This window comes from Thermobia domestica, chromosome 8 (assembly GCF_964235325.1).
Source record: "Thermobia domestica chromosome 8, izTheDome1.hap1.1, whole genome shotgun sequence".
Taxonomy (NCBI): Eukaryota; Metazoa; Arthropoda; class Insecta; order Zygentoma; family Lepismatidae; genus Thermobia; species Thermobia domestica.
Genome location: NC_137461.1, coordinates 252,035,784 through 252,055,852, shown reverse-complemented (window position 1 = coordinate 252,055,852; position 20,069 = coordinate 252,035,784). Strand labels below are relative to the sequence as shown.

At 36.7% G+C, this 20,069-nt stretch overlaps 1 protein-coding gene across 2 annotated transcripts in view; it reads right to left on the bottom strand.

Moving 5' to 3' along the window:
* Positions 1-1,522: 1,522 nt before the first annotated feature.
* The window catches only part of LOC145693542 (dnaJ homolog subfamily C member 27-like), a 30,604-nt gene continuing 12,057 nt past the window's right edge, over positions 1,523-20,069 (bottom strand). For both annotated transcript variants that reach the window (XM_081769623.1, XM_081769624.1), the window contains exons 3-6: positions 17,804-17,922; positions 16,406-16,571; positions 7,184-7,386; positions 1,523-2,043 (exon numbers count right to left, since the gene is read on the bottom strand). In XM_081769623.1, coding sequence (XP_081625749.1) covers positions 1,908-2,043; positions 7,184-7,386; positions 16,406-16,571; positions 17,804-17,922 — 624 coding nt within the window. In that variant the 3' untranslated portion in view covers positions 1,523-1,907. The remainder of the gene's footprint in view (positions 2,044-7,183; positions 7,387-16,405; positions 16,572-17,803; positions 17,923-20,069) is intronic.

Below are 20,069 nucleotides of genomic sequence, written 5' to 3'. Positions count from 1 at the left end.
GACTTATGATTAGTTTTTCTCTACATAGTCGCCAGGGATAGTAACACATTTCTGCAACTTATCTTTCAGCTTCCACAATCCCTCTTTGTAAAAAGTGCCACATTGGCTGGAAAGCCAGTGCTCCACTGCAGCAATGACCTCCGCATCTGAAGAAAAACGCCGTCCTTTCAGTGTGTGTTTCAGTTTTGGAAACATGAAAAAATCTGACGGTGCGAGGTCAGGTGAATATAGAGGGTGGGGAAATAATTGGTACCCCTAGACGTTGGACAAGATTCATGGTTTCCTGGGCTTTATGGGTGGGAGCATTGACAAACAGGCGAACACCTCTGGTGAGGATGCCATGTGCTTTTCCTTTAGGGCATCGCGAAGGTTTTCCAGCAGATCTCTGTAATATGTTCCAGTCACATTATGTCCATAGGTTATCCGTAAGAATAACCCCCTTGCAATCCCAGAAATCTGAAAGTATGGCCTTCTTAGTAGAAGGCTACACACGGGCCCTTTTAGGGAGTGGGGAATAGCTGTTCCCACTGTTTACTTATCACTTTAGTCTCTGGATCAAAGTGATATACTCTACATTCCCCCATTGTCACGAGACGATCGAAAAAGTTGTTCTCATTGGGTATACAGACAGCCAACACTTCCGATGCACAATCAGGCGTTGCTGTTTTTTGTAAAAGGGTGAGTAACATGGGGGGTTAACGTGCGGACACTTTGGATAGGTGCAATTGATCATGCAAGATAGTGGATACTGAACCATGTGAAATCTTCTACTCATTAACAATAGTATTTATAGTTATTCGTCTGTCGTCCATTACTAGGAGTTCCACTTTCCGAATCATGTCATCATCAATCTCTGAACACGGTCTTCCCTCTCGAAATTCGTCCTCCAAACTCATCCGTCCACATTTCAGCTGTCTCTTCCATGTTTTAATACTGCTTAAGGATGGGCACTTTTCACCATAAGCAGTTTTCATCTCTGCATATATGTTCTTGGCTTTCATCCCCTTTAGATGGGGGAACTTTATGACCGCGCGATATTCCACTTCTACACTTTCACTCTTTCCGGACGCCATATTTTCAACACTTTTGAACCTAGAAGCATAAAATTTACACATTAGTCTCATCGTGCGTAATTTGCATACAAATAGCTAAAACATATCTATACGAGGGCAAAAATATATTAGCCGTCCCTCGTATAAATACACCCTAGCCTGCAGCTTCTGGAAATTGCCTCCTCCTTTCTTTTTGTTACATCCATGCAACGTGATTCATCTGTAACTGAATCTTGGGTAATAAATAAATAAATAAATAAACAAGTAAATGAGGACAAAAGCTGTAAAACCAAATGTAGATGATTTGTGAAAAGCTCAATCTTATTGATGGTTCGGAGTCAATATAAGTATTTGTAAGATGAACTATATCATTTTTATGAAATATTTGCAGCGTATGCCCTTAAAATATTTTATTACAGATACATTATTTTGAAAAACAATAATTACAAACAAAAACAGCAAAATTTGTGTAACATTGTGACTTTATTGAAGAATCTCATATACAATACATAAAATACAAAATGGTTACGTAAGTAAACACACATCAAAATATAAAAAGCTCACAGGAAAAAAATGAGCAAAATCTTTACACTAGACGCATGTAGGTATACATAAGGCTTTAGGCTTAATTTATAAATATAAACACACGAAAATATACAGAATACAAAGGTTTTATTTTTGGCAATGAATTTAATTTAATTTACATACGTTTGCCTTTTCAAGTTAAAAAAAAAAACGTTGTTTTTCCTTGTAATATAAGTCTCATCTATGCAATAAAACATTTAAAAAATTAATGATGTTAATGTGTTCTCATAAAGATGACAGATATTAATTATGGTAACCTACAAGTGATCGTTATTCAGCTAGGCTTCGAAGTAGATTAGCTCTCACAGCTACTAATGTTTTGAAAGCTTCTTCTGTTCCAGGTTCAACACTTTTGTCTGGATGAAGAATCATCGCCAGCTTTCTATACGCCTTGTTTATTTCATCCCTAACAACACAAGAAAAGAGAAGTTATTTACCTATCATCTCTAAAGGTAATTTCCAAGCATAATTTCTAACCATTACAAATTTTAATTACTGCTAGCTCTCACGGCAGGAAGAAACTACTATTCATAGTAATGGTAAAAGTGGTCACGCTAAAATAAATTTCTAATTGTGCTTTCTATACTAGTTTGGGGACGTGAAATACAATGTAACTATTGTTAACCATATCAATTTATGAGGTTATGAGAAAAATGACATCAAAGTTGAGATATACTGATTATATCTAATATATTATTAATAGCAGATTATTATTTTCAAAATCATGGATAGTTAAACACAATTCCTGTATAGTTTAGTTTTTAAGTGCAGATACGACAGCTAAGAAATAATGACAACACATAATTAGAAAAAAAACAACAGAAAAAGTTAACGAGCCTATTGTATTTGAGGCAGGTATAAACACGTGTTCATATGCGGATAATTATGCTTAAATTATCTTTTTTTCTCCGATAGCCTCAAAATGCATAATTACATTAAAGTTGATACTTTTTGTATAAATCTAACATGTAAGTGCTCCTGCTGAAGAGTATGATATATCTGGCTATAAACCGAGAACTAAAGACGATCCCTCCTAATAATAGTAGTTAAACCGAGCATTTACTTTTAATATTTTTGTGTACCCAAAGATAAACCACAACTTTTGTTATACTTACGTAAACCCAATAAAAACATTTTGTATTTTAAAATGGTATTAAATTTTTAATTATCGTAGAAAAGAACTGAAAGTTTATTAAGAAGTGTTTGTATACGATGAAGTAATGTTTATACTATAGTGTGATATATACTGAAATAGAGGCAATTTTTCCCATTACTCCAAAGATGAATATGTTGAACAATAGTTCCATAGGATTCCGCGTCCTCAGATTAGTATAAAAAGTGCAATTAGAAATGTATCCAACCCTGGGTGCTTTCACCATTGGCATGAACGATAGTTCTTTGCGAACAGTTGTGCATATGCAGGGTGAGGGATCTAAAAATACCACATAACATACCAAAGAAACGACGAACGCTACCCATATATGGTTTGCGGTATGAAATCGGGCTCGTCAAACAGAGATATAGTGTGGTAGGAAAAATATCGGCAAATGGAGAATTAGGAACGAAGTGTATTTTTTGTAATGGAACGATAGACAAGAACATGAATAACATGAAACGACATACACGAAGAAATACAACGACGTTTCTCTCATGCTTCTACTGCACTTACTAGCGGAGATATGATTGTGGGAATATTTGTAAGCAGAAAAACAAGTGACCCACTTGAGCGCCAATACTTCAGTACGTATGTCATCTGTGTCTGGCAGAGATGTCCTTGGGGCACAGCAAGTTGTGATTGCCGAGTCACAATCATAGCAGGCAGTCGCAGTGGTTAGAATGAAGACGACAGTGTTTACAAACGCGGAAAACGCCAACAAGATCCTGATTTATGCAGAATGCAGGAAGAATGCCTCAGAAGCCTGCCGTTTGTATGCAGAGATATCTGCACAGACGTCAATCATCGTGACGTTTTTTTGTTAAGCTTTTCGTGAAATTAAGGGACACCGGAAGTGTTAACACCACAACAACGTTTGCGAAACATGTCAATTATAGGTGAGGTGGGTGCAACAAATGTTCTAGCCGTTGTTGCTGTGAATCAATATATTAACTCCCGTAATATTGCCAGGGACGGTGATATGAATCAGCGAAGTGTATTACGCATTCTGCATACACATACGTTTCATCCATATCATATTTCTATTTATCAGGAATTGCACGGGAATGATTCTGTGAACCGTGTTTGGTTTTGCACATGGATGTTAAGACACGACACAACAGATTTGTCGCGTATCTTATTTGCCGATGAGACAACCTTTTCTACTCATAATCAATCCACATTGACTTCGCCAAGTAGAAACTTCAGCGCCCATGAAGTGTTAACGTCTGATGTGGAATAATGGGTAAACATCTCTTTGGGCATTTTTTTTTTTTTTCATCTATGGGACACTGAACGCTGACCGATACATACACTTCCTAGAAATTGAACTGCCAACACTATTATAGGACATACCACTTCAGACAAGGAGGGAAATGTAGCAGTAACATGACAGGTGTCCAGCCGACAGTGCACGATGTACTACAGCATGTCTCAATAATATGCTTCCCAATCGGTGGATAAGAGGAGCTGTCAAATGGCCGAGTCGTTCTCCAGATTTACCGCCGTTAGATTTTTTCTGGGGGGAGGAGGGGGGAATTGAAGGACATTGTCTACCGGGATGTGTCAATAACACCAGACAGTATGTGAAAACGCATTACTACTGCAGCCAGTAGGCTATTCCATATACGATGCTACATTCTGTGGAACGATCTTTGCGTATGCGCCTCGATGTCTGTATCGCAGAGGATGACCACAATTTTAAACACACACTCTGACAGATTAGGTTTACGCTCATTCTACACTATGTTAGTCTCTATGGTTCTTCGACACACTGTCATGCACATTATTATTACGTTCTGTACACTATCAAATAAATGGTGCTGACGATGTCTCATGTTTTCTTGTTCCCTCTTGAATGCCATACATTCCTGTTCGTCTCTTCCTATCACTTCTGACAATTCACACTACCGCAATGCTGGCGGCCAAGTGGTTACTTGTCTTTCTGTTTATAATCATTTCCATGGTTATATCTCCGTTTCTTTGTGCAGTAGAAGCGTGAGACAAACGGCGTTGTATTTATCCGTGTGTGCCCTTTCATGTTATTCATCTTTTTGTGTATCGTTCCATTACAAAAAGTTAACTTCGTTCATGATGACCCATTTGTCGATATTCTTTCTACCACACCATACCTTCGTTTGACAAGTCCTATTTGATATTGCAGTTTACTGTTCAGTTTTTTTAGTTAAGAACGTATCCCCCGAATTTCATACCTCAATCTTAAGCACATTTACAATGGACATTTAATGAATATGTGTGCAGAGGATTAGTTTCTCTACTGGTAAGGAGACCCTTCCAATTATTAGAACTATATACGGTACAAAAGATAAGACACTTTCTACAAAACAGCAATGCTCTACGAGGATCAATCTACTATGTCAAAACTTTGTAAGAAATATACACCTTTGAAATATTTACAATGGTTTAAGTACACCAAATGCTAAGGAGAAATGATTACTAAAATATTAACACGCTGAATCAGTGTGTCCGGACCTCGAATGAAGACCTAGATACCGGATTCGGATCCGGATTCAGATGACAGATGCAAGTTCGGAACTCGGTTCTGGCCATCCCTAATATGATGTCAGGTTGTACGAGCGAAACCCCTGATAAAGGAACCATCACGCTTTAGCACGACGCCAGTGGTGCCTCGAAAATGATATATGAACGCTGATGACTGAAAATGTGTGATATGATCGGACAAGACCGTGTTTGTGTGTGACCAATATCCAAAGAAGTGTATGATCTGCAGTGTCTCCGCCCAACCGTGAAACATGGCGCCAGTTCTGTGATGCTGTGAGCCGCAATACCCTGGGTTTTAGTGGATTTTGTATTGACGCTTACCAGTTGCGTCATTGCTCGTGAATATGTTGCCATTTTATGGGACTATGTACATCTTACGGTCCAGATGTTGCTTTGCGGACAATGACGATCTATTTCAGAATGATAATACGCCCATTTACACGGCTATTGCGGCATGGTTTGAGCAACATCGGGCTAAAGTTGAACAACTCCCCTGGCCCGTTCAATTCACAGATCTAAACACAACTGAACATCTGTGGTCCGTTTTGAAGATACGAGTCCGGCGAAGATTTTCGCCTTCATCCTCTCTTACGGAACTGAGTGATGCACTGCATGTGGAATCGTATAATGTAATATTCCATTTATTATTATTCACGACCTCTATGATTCCATTTCATGTCGCATCAGAGCTGTTCTAAAAGCGAAAGGTGATCTAGCACCACATTAATCTAATAAGTTCCCATGTTTTCCAGGTGTTTCCATTAAATTTATTTATGCAGATATTTATCAATTTAATATATAAGCATGCTTACGTTGTTAATTACTTGTATACAGGTTAACGAAAATAAAATTAATTTTTAGTTTAGCGTCCCGTTCGCCACAGAAGCTATACGAGATGTGGAAATTCAATTTAACATGAAATTCCAACTAATTAAGCTCCCATCAGGAATCGAACAAGTGTCTCCCGCATCGAAGGCTCGTGCGGTAAATATACAGGGTGTTTCAAAAAAGCACTGACAACGTTTGGGAGATGATTTCTGACATTAAGATAAGACAAAAAGTATAGAGCAACCTGGGTGCACAAATGCTTCCTTTCGGAGTTATAAGCTGCGGAAAACATGAAAAAATGAACTTTAAAGGTCCATAGCTCCAAAATTATGGGACCTACCGTAGTCGGGTCAAGACTTCACTTAGGAACTGATATGTGCGCTATCTAAAAATACATGTTTCAGAATCCCAAGGTACTCACGCAACAATTTTTATAGAGGGAGTTTGGCTACCGGCATATAATTTTAAGTGCTCACCAACTATTTCTATAAAAATTGTTGTGGAAAGTACCTCAGGATTCTGAAACTTGGATAGGGCACATACTAGTTCCTAAGTGAAGTGTTGACCCGACTATGGTAGGTCCCATAGTTTCAGAGCTATGGATCTTTAAAGTTCATTTTTTTTTTCGGCAGCCTATAACTTAGAAAGGAAGCATTTGTGCACCCAGGTTGGTTTATATTTTTTTGTCTTATCTTGGTGTCAGGAATACCAGAAACAACACCGACAGCGAAACGTTGTCGGTGTTGTTTCGAAACACCCTGTATAACCATAGGGGAGCTCAATGATAATAAGAATACATTCCAGTATTCTACGTATTAATCAAGATGTTTAACAACAGAGATATGATGTTTAGAACTCAGTAGTTTTGTTGAAGTGAAAATTTTGGAAAACGATGGGCATCATAATATCCTATAGTTTTAAAGCAGGATGAGGACAAAAAGAAAATAAAAAAGGCTGTAATGAGATCAGATCTGTACTATCAAAATAATTGTTAAAAAGATACAGTACAAAAATTACCATCTTTTAAGTTGGAATTACTTACACGCACGCTCCTTTGAAAAGACCTAGCTTCACGTAATCATCCTTCGCGTACAAAAGCCGATAGACCACCTCTTCCCTGCTTGGAGCGCCACTATCTGCATAAGGTCTTGGCGAATTCTTTGGTATATTCGGTGGTACTGAAAATTTCGAATCCTTCATGCTGGATGGCACTCCCTGGGCTCTTAGAATATGTGTGAAAAGTGTCTACGAACAGAATAGAAAAATTATCAGAGATTTCATAGTATTTTGATAGATAATTGAGGCAATATACACTAACTTGTGAAAATCAGTCATTAAAAAAAAATGTATTCTCAGAAAGATTATATTACAACTCACCATTTCCCATTGTATACTCGATTATAGCTCCGCGACGTACTATTAACTGTAAGTATTACGGAAGTTAATAACGTAGAAATTGCAAAAGAAACAGAAAAATAAGTAAGCCAAATATAAGACAAAACTGTACTGTACATTTTACCCTTTATATGTTCATAAATATTAAAGACGCGTACTCAAGTTTCATTGAAAATGTACTTTATGTTATTCAAAAGGACATACGCACAATTTCTTTTTAAAACACTTTTCTTAAGTTGCATAGACTTAATTATGAATATTAAATTAAAATACTCATAAATAATAATAATAATAATAATAATAATAATAATAATAATAATAATAATAATAATAATAATAATAATAATAATAATAATTCGTTTTCTTAAACCTATCTTTTCTTTATTTTTCCAAGCCAAACCTATTAAATAAAAGCAAAATGATGTACACTCATGTCCAAAATGATTCTCGCATATCTATTACTGTCTTCTTGTAAGAATATAATTTGATAATGATTTTGCAGGGTACTTTTAATACTGACACTATGTGTATAATCGAGAAATGTATATTTGTGGTAAATTTCATAGGAAAAGAATTATAAATACGAAAATTAGAATGAGTAAAACGAAGTGTTGCTAAATGAACACGAAAGTTTTATTTTCGTTTTATTGTTCTTATTTACTGCTCTTTTGACATGAAATTTGCCACATACATGTCTTTGCCGATTATACACATACTAAGATTATACGAAATACCGGGCGAATTCGTTAACAAATTATATTCTTACAACATATTTATATACATGCGACAATAACCTTGGACATGAGTGTACGTAGCTTGCCATGCGTATATATTCATTGTAAGACTATAATTTCAGCACCTATGAGATTTTCTGGTACATTTATCATGTCATTTTACCTTGAAGATGAAGATCCTAGTTGTAACCCACATTTGGCATTGATCATACACCTGTTCTGAAAACTTCTGCACTAGTACTGTAACAATGTCACATTAAAATATTAATGAATTATAGGCATTAAAAATTCTCGAAGGTGCCAAAATTATAGTCTTACAAGGAACATTCAGGGTAGACCAAATGATTAAAGATAATTTGGAAATATTTTTAATGTATGTATACGGTGAAAAACTATCCCGAAATGATATGTTATATGACTATTTTTCTATTAAAAATTTTGAACGTGAATCCAAGATTGCGGACTTAAAGATGGCCGCCATGGCTGTACCATACAGTAGTAGATGCGGTTCTACCTCCATTACCGTTACCAAAATATGGTATCAGTCCCTCTAGCCATTCCTAACTTATCAGATACCTTTACCTCATATTGTACACTGTAAATTTGAGGTCACTTGGGACACTATAAATTGAGCTATTTTTTCTCATGGGTTAAGTTGATCTGATATGCAAACATTTTAGATGAGTGACACTTAAAAAAAATAAAAACATAAATAAATAAATAAATCGGACGTCGAAAAATAATGAAAAATGAAATTAAATCTTTAAGTTTTACGTCCTACGGATATGCCGGTTAGGCTAAAGGAGACGGTGATGATGAAAGATGAGTGAAATGGTGGAATGAAGAAAGTGGAAGGAAACGGGAGAGCCCTGAGAAAACTCACGAGCACGGTGTTTGTCCACCACAAAGTCCACACGGCGCGAGCTGGGATCGAACCCGAGACCCCAAGCACCAGAGGTGAACGCTCGAAAAATGAGCATTACAACATATATAAAGTGTGTAAGCACGAATGGACCCTTCCAAATTTTAGTTACTCCCACAATGCCCTTCCCTAAAAATAATTCTAGCTACGCTACTGTTAAGCGCGCATAGTACAAAATGAAAACCATAACAATCCTATTAAAACTAAAATACCTATTGGATGCAGTCAAATATGTACACAACAAAGAATGATTTTCGACTTAGAAAGACGTACCGACTTCAGTTCCTTTCCTTTTTGTTTAGCGTTACGTGATTATGTACAGAGGCTAAAGAAGAGGGTAATGATGAGGTGAATAATAATGGTGGAATGACGAAAGTACGAGAGCCCTGAGAAAATCCACGCACACAGTATCTGTCCACCACAAAGCTCATTTGACAGCAGCCGGGATCGAACCTGAGACCATACGCGCCAGAGATGAGCGCTACCGCGGCCCCCATTTTCAGTTTTTGATAGTATCTATCTATATATATTCGATAGTTAAAACAAAGAATCCTGAAGCAAGAATGGAAAATGAATTACTTACCAGAAAGTAATCAACACAAAATAATAACAGAAAGTGCCCTATTAAGCACTTAACGCTAAAACGTTTCGTTATAAAGGGTAAGAGTAGAAGTAGGGTAAGAGAAAAGAAAAAAACTAAATGCAGAAAAGGATCTGGTTGGATGCCAGATTGCAATGCAGGAAAAGGGGAGAAGTAGGAAGAAAAGAAAAATAGAACAGAAAAAAGCTGTGGTGTCCAGGTGAATATCACAACATTGGAATGCAGGGTACGTGATAGTGTAACCAGGGTAAAAATATATGAAATTTAATGGAGGAAGATAAAATTAATGCCCAGGTAGATCGGTAAGAGTAACGGAAGACGAAGAAACACTTAATTTCTATCATTACGGTAGTTGTGATTCTTTCGAAATAATTTACATCCTTAAACCCTCAGAATATCCAGTCTTCTTTGTTAATGAAACCTGTAACTCCTCTTTCGATTCCCGATGGGGACACACGGTCGAAAAAGTGTGAAAGCTTTTTCAGGCTAGCCATCCTGAGGGACGTTTTCCTGGATTTTCCTCACTCACACCAGGCAAATGTCGGGATGGTATCTAACATACAGATTCCAAGATCCTTCCTTCCTTTCCCAATCTTTTCATCCTTCCCTTTCCTCGGATTGTGTGATAGCCGAGGGACGCCATCCCTCATATACGTGACGAGCTAAATGGCCCTAGATGCCGAAAGCCCAAAAATCTAATTCCTAATCCTAATCCTCTTTCGATTCTCATCAACCATCATCGACAAAATCTCCCATTTACTTCTCTCAGAACACGCAATTCATCACAATAGTACACTTATATGTACCTTCCACGTAAGTGTCCTGAAAATTCTCCAGAAAAAGATGGGAAGACATTACCACCCTCTCCACGAACAGTCTTTAGTCTTCACCGTCTGTTATATCCTATCTCACAACACTAATGTCGTTTAATCCCATTTTTTTAAAAAAATATATATTCTTCTTTCTTAAATCGGCCATCTTCTTTCATTATTGTTTTCAAAGTTGAAACAAATTTTAACGATTAAAAAAAGTAACAAAAGTAGGAATTTAGGGATGAAAAAGTAAGCGTAAGTAGGGCCACTTTTATACATTCTTTCTACATATCCTTACATACCTAGATTCCCTTTTTAATAAATGTGAAATTGATTCGCAATTTTCATAATGTTTACTACCTGTTATATTTTCCATAATATTCAATAATTATATTACATATGATGACATTTTTCTTCTACTAGAGATGGTTCTAAAGATAAAATGTTTACCCAGAGAGTATCAATTTACTTATACGCTAAAATGTGCTTACTTTGTAGCATCTACTTAGCAACAACCAAATCTTCATCCAAAGATACAACTAAAGAAATAAATTGCGTAACAAAAGTAACAGTTATAGGGGACAATGCTTCACACAAGATATAATAACGTTTTCTTTTTTTTTTTTTTTTTTTTTTTTCGACAGACTCATTCAATGGAAGTTTCGAAAAGCCGTGTTCAGTGGTCTTCTGATAAAAACTTTTTATTACATGCAAGGAAAAAGATTGCAGTAACGAACGGTGATAATTCATTTTTCATTTCACTTTCAATTTAGTATTATTTGACTCTTGATTATGAACTTGAAAACATTTGTCTGTATATGTTCTTCAAGAGAACTTTGAACTAAACCAACTGACAGTTTCGAATCGACCCAACAAACTCTTGACAAGGGTGTAAGCTTCTTCAAAAAGTAAGTAAGTTGGTGGCTCCTCTTTCTGAAAGAGCTTTAAAAACTTCTCAAATGGTAATGATTCTCAAGGGAAAATCTTTCACACACTGCAGTATCCATTTACAGCAATCGTTTTCTTCCAACTTTTAGTATCTTTCGAAAAGCTCAGATGTAAAATGTAATACTATTGATGGCCACTGAGTTATAACTTCTTCAGCAACTGGAATTAAGGTCAACCACAGCGTTTTAACAAAAAAGGACCTAGGACAGCCTCTACAGTATGTATAACACATGCACTTGCACGAGACAGCAAGTTTTACAGTTAAAAAAAAAAATGGCATAATGTATACAAAACTGAAATATATGAAAAATGTAGCTTATTATTTAAAATGCATATCTGTAATTTAAAGTTTAATTTCTGATAAACAAAACATACTGTAACTTTGTACGTTCTCACCGATCTACAACACTTATTATTATCAATATTCGGTGAATCTTGTTTTCATTGATGCTACTATAATTACAGAGGTTGTTCAGCCTACGTTTGGCCGATTTCGTTCCTTCCCCTTCTCGGGCAGAATGGACTCACCCGACCTGGCCCGTAGCGTCCTGCAGTGTTGTGCAGTGGCTTCCTGGGAACGGAATTGTTTTTTCCGCGCGGAAATGTTTTTCTGCGACGACGTTTTAATGCACAAAACAGGACCATTGCTGTGAGTGTTGGGTTAAATTTGTTTCCAAGTGTGTGGGTTTCCGCTCTCTGACCAAAATGCCGCCCAAACTAAGTCAGTTTTGGGAAGACTATGTTGCGGCTCTTTATGACGCCCACTTTAGTGTTTCTGTCATTAGAAAACAGTGCAAGAAGAATGGTTGAAACATGAGTTTAAGTGGAATAAAAAAGATTATTAAAAAGTACAAGGGCAACGAAGCTCCACCATTTGGATCATCAACGAAGTTGCCTAGGAAGCGGGAGTGCACCAACGCCACCTCCACCATGCAGAGGATTCGCAAAATGGCAATACAAGAAAATCCGCCAATACAAAGGTGTACGGCTAATCGTCTTGACGTGTCTTTGGGGACTGTGAGTCGGACGTTACACCATCAACTCAAGCTGGAAAAAATCATGAAAGCTCGCGGCCATCTTCTCACGGATGCCCACCAAAAGGAACGAAACTGTAACGCCCGGAAGCTGTACGAACAGTATCTGGCAAAACAAAGGTGGATGTACGTCGTAACACTCGATGAAGCATCAATTTACCTTTCCGACTGCGGCAAACCGAGAGCCATCATGTACCGAGAGAAAGGCGCCAAGAACTTCAGAAGGTGCGTCCGTGTCTGTAAAGAATCCTTCCCAAAAGGGTTAATGGTCGTTACTGGCTATTGTTACCGAGGTAAACTGAAGATTCGTATGGTGGCGAAGAACTGTAAAAGTAGTATTTTCAGGAGCAGATCATGCGGCCGATCTACGAGCTTGAGATTCCAACAATGTACGGAAATGACGTCAATCTGGTGCGCATTCACATGGACAAGGTCTCATCACATACCTCACGATCATCCCTCTCATTCTACAGAGAGATGGAGGAGGCAAGTGGTATACAGGTGATAACTTTCAATGAGGTACCTGTTAAATCTTCAGATGCAAGTCCTATGAACTATTGTGGATTTGGATTGCTGAAGCGTTCTTTAGGAAAACGGCGTGTGACAACTGTGGAAAGACTTTGGAAAGCAGTGCAAAGGGAATGGGACAAGATTCCCCTTCCAGTTCTTCAGAGAAGCCTATTACAGTGGAAATTACGCTGTTGGGCTATTGTTAGGAACTAAGGGAAACACATCGAGCACTTACGGACCTGGCGCCATGGATTCTTCTATATTTTTAGGTAAGTCGAAATTGACCAAATGTAGACTGAACAACCTCTGTATGATTTGGTGACGTACTAATACAGCTTTTAATATATCTTCTTTCGAGGGAAGGGGATATTCTTTCTAATTACGAGACGGAGCAAATGATACTATTGCACGAGTCCATCAAATTGACTGAGACGCACATCATTAAAATAATGTTTCCCATCAACAGGCTTGTCAGCAGAAGACTATACATTCTCGATCACCGATCGTCCTCTGATTTTTACTTACTGGTTAGCTTTATCTAGCATAAAGGCATGATTTATGCTAACAACTATCAGACCACCAATCAAATGAAAGAGAACTTTACCAATGTGATCCAAAATATCTCTCCCTTAGAATTAGGACGTGTAACTGAAAACATGATCACACACGCGCAGCAATGTCTGGATAATCGTAGAAGGCATTTACTACAGCAGTTACAGTTTAGTAGGATACGCTACGTCAATTATTTTCTTTACAGTAAGGTCTATTATGATTGTGGAACTCGACAAGTGACTTGTACTGCTCATATTTGGTTATGTTACTTCCTATATATTCTTCTCATGTGTGTACAGGCGTACCAGCTATGTGGGCATCCTATATATAGATATGTAGGTAGGGAGGTGTTAGAAAAAGGGAAATGTTTACAAAGGAACCTCGAGAAAGAAATGGAAAATGATTTGTTACTAGAAAATAGTGAAAACATAATGACATAACACTAAAAAGTGTATACACACACAAAGAGTTATTATCGGAAAAAACTTTTAGGTAAATGTTTCAGTAATGCAATGGCAAAGATCAAAATAAACATCTTTCATTCATGCTATTATCAACCACGTTAAACAGTATATAAAAGTCCTTATGTGTGTAACTTACCTACAAAACAGGCCTCGCTGATTCACGGGAAATAGTTGTTTTCTAGCAGACGAGAACTGGGGATGTGGGAATGATGTTACGAATGGATCATTGACTATAAGTGGGCTAGGTTAGATTCATATTTCCATGCAGTCAAGGTTCTCGGTGGCTGCTGCATATCTTTAAAATGATTTAATTAGTACGTTCAACAAAACAGAGAAAGTTTCTTTTATGAAATTCACTCTTAAATAATAGCAAACAGCACTATACTCGTATTTTACGATTTTTGTTTCCACCTTTCACACACACATACGTTAAATGAAAACAAGAACTAATACTTCATTAGTACATACAGGAAGCGACATGACTTTCCATTCTCTGCTTCTAAGACATTACATAATTCAAGTATTAGTATTTTAACTAACGCAAACATGCACGAAAAATTACTTTGTTGCTGCAACAAACAGATTTACATGCAAAATTAATATATATATATGTGTGTGTTTTGCATCTTTAGTTTGCATTAATAAGAATGAAAAATGCGAAATAACTTAATATTTTTATTTCATCACATCCCAATAAATTACGTTATTCATCAAATGAATAATAATGAAACCACTAAACTTCCAGTATTCTCTTTTTCGAACACTTGTCCAGTCCTTTCTTTATCAGACTGGTACGAATGAAATGTCTAATTTATGATGTCTGGGAGGAAACTCACCTCAGCAACACATAGGGATAAAGTAAGGGTGCACGTCACAACTCAGTTCAGCAGTCAGGAGGCAGGAAACGTACAAACGAGAATAGTATTATTCCTATGTGTGCTGAAAAGTATATATTTAGTATTTTTTTTAAGAATCTTAGCACAGGGGTATGAAAATAAAAAATACTACCTACTTCAGAGATTACAAGATAGTCCAGAAAGTAAGTTTCCCAAGAATGGTAAAGAGAGAAGACAGAGTGACCTTAAACATTTATTGCACAAATTCAGCACAGATGACACTACTTCTCAACGTATTTACCACCGGAATTCAGTCAGTGCGGTAAACTTTTGTATTGTGATGTCGTAAAAGTCAGCCACTTGGGAGTGGAACCAGTGTATGACAGCCGTCTGCAGTTGGTAGTTATTATCGAAATGCATACCGGACAAGAAATTCTTGAGGTGTAAGAAGACATGAAAGTATGTCGGGGCTAGATTCTGAATTCCGGTAGTGAATATGTTGAAAAGTAATGTTACCTGTGCTGTATCTGTGGCAATAAATGTTTCAAGATCACTTTGTCTTCTTTGTGTATAACGCCGTAGGGAAACTTACTTTTTGAACACGCCTCATAGTGGAGATGGATCAAAAAAATACATACACACAGAGGCGGATTCAAAGGAGGGCTATAGCCCCCCTTCTTGACGCTCAAGTATACACTGGATAAATTGGGCTTCAATTTTGCTTTACACTGGATAGAACTTCAAACTATGGTTTAGCCCCTCCCTTGATCATATCCTGGATCCGCCACTGCATATACATATTAAAAACACCAGTAAACAAAAGTAAGCTTTGAGACACAATCGTCAGTCTCAACGACAGACAATAGACTAAAAAGAAATGAGACAAAACGTCTGATTCTTTTTCAGCTGTCAATTATATTGGATTACTTAAGGGAAAAATGACACAAATTAGTGGTGGACAAAAATGACGAATGAAAACATCATTTGTCGTTAATGGTTTTTGCAGCTAGCTATGAAGAATGTCCCAGTTTGAATTTGAACAGAAAAATCACTAGCAATTGCGCGTTCCCCATGCTGCAGTTTCATACGACTATGCAATAATGCACTGCCTCTCCTGACTCTTTGAAGACCTGAGTGACGTTAGACGTGCGCCCTTAGTTTATCCCTATATGTGTTGCTGAGGTGGGTTTCCTACAAGACGTCAAAAAATTGTGACATTTCATTCGCACCAATCTGATAAAAGAAAGAACGGTGAGGTCTTCGTTTAAATCTGTTTCATATGTAACAACATGTACGATGTGAAAAACGTACATTCTTACTGTATTACAAATTATATCCACCACTTTTGCTACACGATTTCGTCCTTTTCGTCACTGATTTGGTAATTACAACAACACATTTTGAGTTTTGAATCAACTTGAATAATACTACTGTAAGAAAAATGATAGTGAGTTACCTGAAACATTGCCTGTACTCCAGCACCTGAGTAGGCTGAAGTTTCAAAGTAGGGAAAAGCGTGAAGATCTGCCCAAAGTCTCCCTTCGGCTTCATCAACAACTCTTTTTTGTTTGTCTGTTTTATTTGCACACAGGACTATCACTGTTCTATCGAAAGCCATGGAACTGTAAGAGAAAGAAAAAAAAATCTTTTACTTCTTCTGACACTAATAAAGAACCTAAACCTACCAGCGAAATACTTATAAAAAAAAGAAAAAAAACTCAAGTTTATTATTACCTGCAGAAAGAAAGACTAAAATATCATATCACTTAACAGGAAATGAACACACTGTATCTTTTGATAAGGAAAAATACTGTATGTTAAACTCAATGCATTTTCTTTCTTTTTTTTAATAAGTACAGTAAGACTTTTTAAAGTTGATTCTACAGAAAACTACAAACTTAAAGTTAATATGTTGTAATAGCCGCACATAATTGCATCCCCATTTCCTACAAAGTAGGATTTAGAATTTTAGATTTCTAGGTTTTCGGCATCTATGGCCATGTTAGCCTGTCACATTTGAGGGATGACGTACCTTGGAGAGCACACTATTCGGGGAAAGGGAAGAAAGAAAGGATTGGGGAAGGAAGGAAGCGGTCTGGGACCTATATATTAGGTACCACCATGACATTTCCCTGATGTGAAAGAGGAAAAACCTCATTCAGGATGGCTGGTCTGAAAAAGCTTTTTACAATTTTTTCGACCGAGTGCTCCTACCGGGAATCGAACACGGGACCGTTCGCACCGAAGGTCAGAGCGTTACCATTTCTCCAAGGTATGTATCAAATACAACAGGTGGTCAAATAAACATCTTTTAATGCATTAAGAACCAGAAAGTGCTGATTTACGATATGACACCAAAATTTATGATTCATGTGTAACTGGACTGCTTTTATATTTAGTCTTCTTTCTGTGATAATCAATATAAGATTATTTTAAGAAATTACCACATTGGAAACATTACTATCACAAATCAATGTTATTTGTGATCTATGCCTGTTTTCCTGGTGTTATTTCGTTCGATTTACCCCTTATAGACTTTTTCGAGCTGAGTTGATATGGAGAAGAAAAGGGTAGGTTTATGCTTGATACTAACTCGGCTTGAAAAGTTCACATGGTATAGAATAGAAAAATATCGAAGAAAGAAAGAAAAATCTTAGGCCACCGGCAAATAACATTACAATCTCAGTTTAGGATGAAAATTCTTTCATGCTATATGGAATTGTAAATAAAAACTTTGCAATTGTAATTAAGTTGAACTAATAAAGTGATCTCTTCTTTTCTACCGCAAGGGTGTGTAATATTATCTTGGCGTTCATTCCCTCTATATCATAAACAATAATTGAATACAACTTACTTTCCCATTTCATCTCGCAGTTCGGAGAGCCATATTTCGAGAGATTCGAAGCTTCTTCTGTTTGTTACATCATACACTAGAATTACACCTTGAGTATCCTTGTAAAATTCATTTCTGACCTGGAAAAAATCAGAACAATATATATATATATATATATTATACGACGCACTAAAATTCAAGAATATTCTACAAAAAGCAAGTTACACAGTAAAAAATTTGTAGAGAAGTCTGAAAAAAAAAAATTAAACTACACCAACCTGCATTTCGCACACAGCAACAGCTCATGAATGGCTACGACTCGGGAAAAAGCGCATATTCAATTGGGTGATGAGCCATCGCATCGAATTCCACCATCATTTTTTTTTTTTTTTTTTTTGTCTGTCTTCTTAGGCCTGAGTTCGACACCTCTTAATCGAGGTAGTTCTACAATTGCTTTACAACGATGGGTCAACACATATGAATCTATGATTCCACCGGGCATCGAACCTGGGATCTGTGTACTACCCTTTCAAAGTCATGCCAGGAAAAGGAAAATTAGTAAGAATATATATATATATATTTAAAATTTATTTTCCCTTTCCTGGTATGACTTTGGATATTGGCTTAATATTAATATATATATTTCATCTTTCGAGTGTTTTTCTTTTCCACCCTCTAAAATGGTTCTATATCAAACCAAAGTAACCCATGAAAAAATTAGCTCATCTAAATACCTAGGTAATATTAAGTGGTGCCTCAAGCGACTGAAGATTTTAATGTATCTATGTATTTACAACATGAGATAAAGGTATCTCGTAAGATGAAAAAGACAATTGTAACTTAATGAACGTATATTATGAAGGTAATCTATATATTAAAATGCTAGGTTTATATGTTTGTCTCCAAAGAACAGTTTATATCTTTGTCTCCAATCCTTTCGACAATGAGATCTCGAACACCACAAGCAATAGAAACGTGCCGTTTTCGTTGGTCGATTTCAAGTTTTGTGTAGAGTGTCCAGTTCTAATTGAATATTTAAAAAAGTGGCCGTTATTTCTTTATTACATTTTTAGGGAAACCCTGGAAGTGTTAAAATTTTAAAAAGTACAGCATCATATCCTATGAGTTATACATTACAACATAACATAGTTGTATACAGGGATTATATATCTCTCAGGTGTTTGTTTTATGGCCAAAGAATAATGAAAAACGAAGGATAACCATTTCTCCAGGCTAAGATGAAACTATATTGTTTGGATTGTTTTGCCCAATGAAAACCATACATCACTGATATTATAATTAATTGTGTATGAAATGTATTTGCTTACTACACACTGCACGCAAGAAGAAAGAAAACACTGGTCATAGATGAATTAGAATCTCCAACCGGAAGTAGGCTCAATCTTGCAAACGGTGCAAGATATTGAAAAAATAATGGAAAAAATCTCCCCTTTATGGTACTCCTTGCCGATTTTTATCAAGACGTCTTTCACTTGTGTCTGTAAAGTAATATGTACAGTACAGATATCGTGAGGAATGTCAAGGAAATTCATACTCATATGTGAATGATGCACAGTGCAGTGAGCGCAGGTTCAGATAGTAACTGTTAAATGATTAATTGGAAATAACGTCAGATGTGTATATGTGGTGAAAGGCTACTCCGAAATGATATGTCATAAGACTCTTTTCCTAAGCTATCCCGAAATGATGTCATATGAGTCTTTTCCTATTAAAATGTTTCAACCTGAATCCAAGATGGCAGACTTCAAGATAACTGCGATGATGGAATAATACAGTAATAGATCATACTCCTATTCAGGATAAGATGTCACTCCTTCTAGCCAATGTCCAAGCAGACTTTAGTAATGACGAGGTAGTAGAGACACTTAGAGAGCAGAATTTTATAGAAGAGGAAAAAAGAAGCATTCAAAGAAATCAAATCCAGATCTCGCACTGAACCAAAAAATCAAAAATGATGCCATTTGGTGATCGAAGTTACATCCCAGATCAGAAGAAAACTACTCAAGGGAGACAGAGTGTACCTTACGTATGAGGCACAGGAGAAAAACATTTTATAGCAATCCCCAATGTTTTCCATGTGGCTCGCTAATGGAAAAGGGCTGGACTATTGCTCTAAGGCTGGACGCAAAATTTCAAGGTCAGACGCACTCGCCAATCCAAAAATGATGGTCGTCAGTATCTCTTACGTACAAATTATGACCATCCCCCTCCCCTCAAAAAAAAAAAAAAAAAAAAAAAGGCCTTTGGTTTGACAAAGAAACACTTC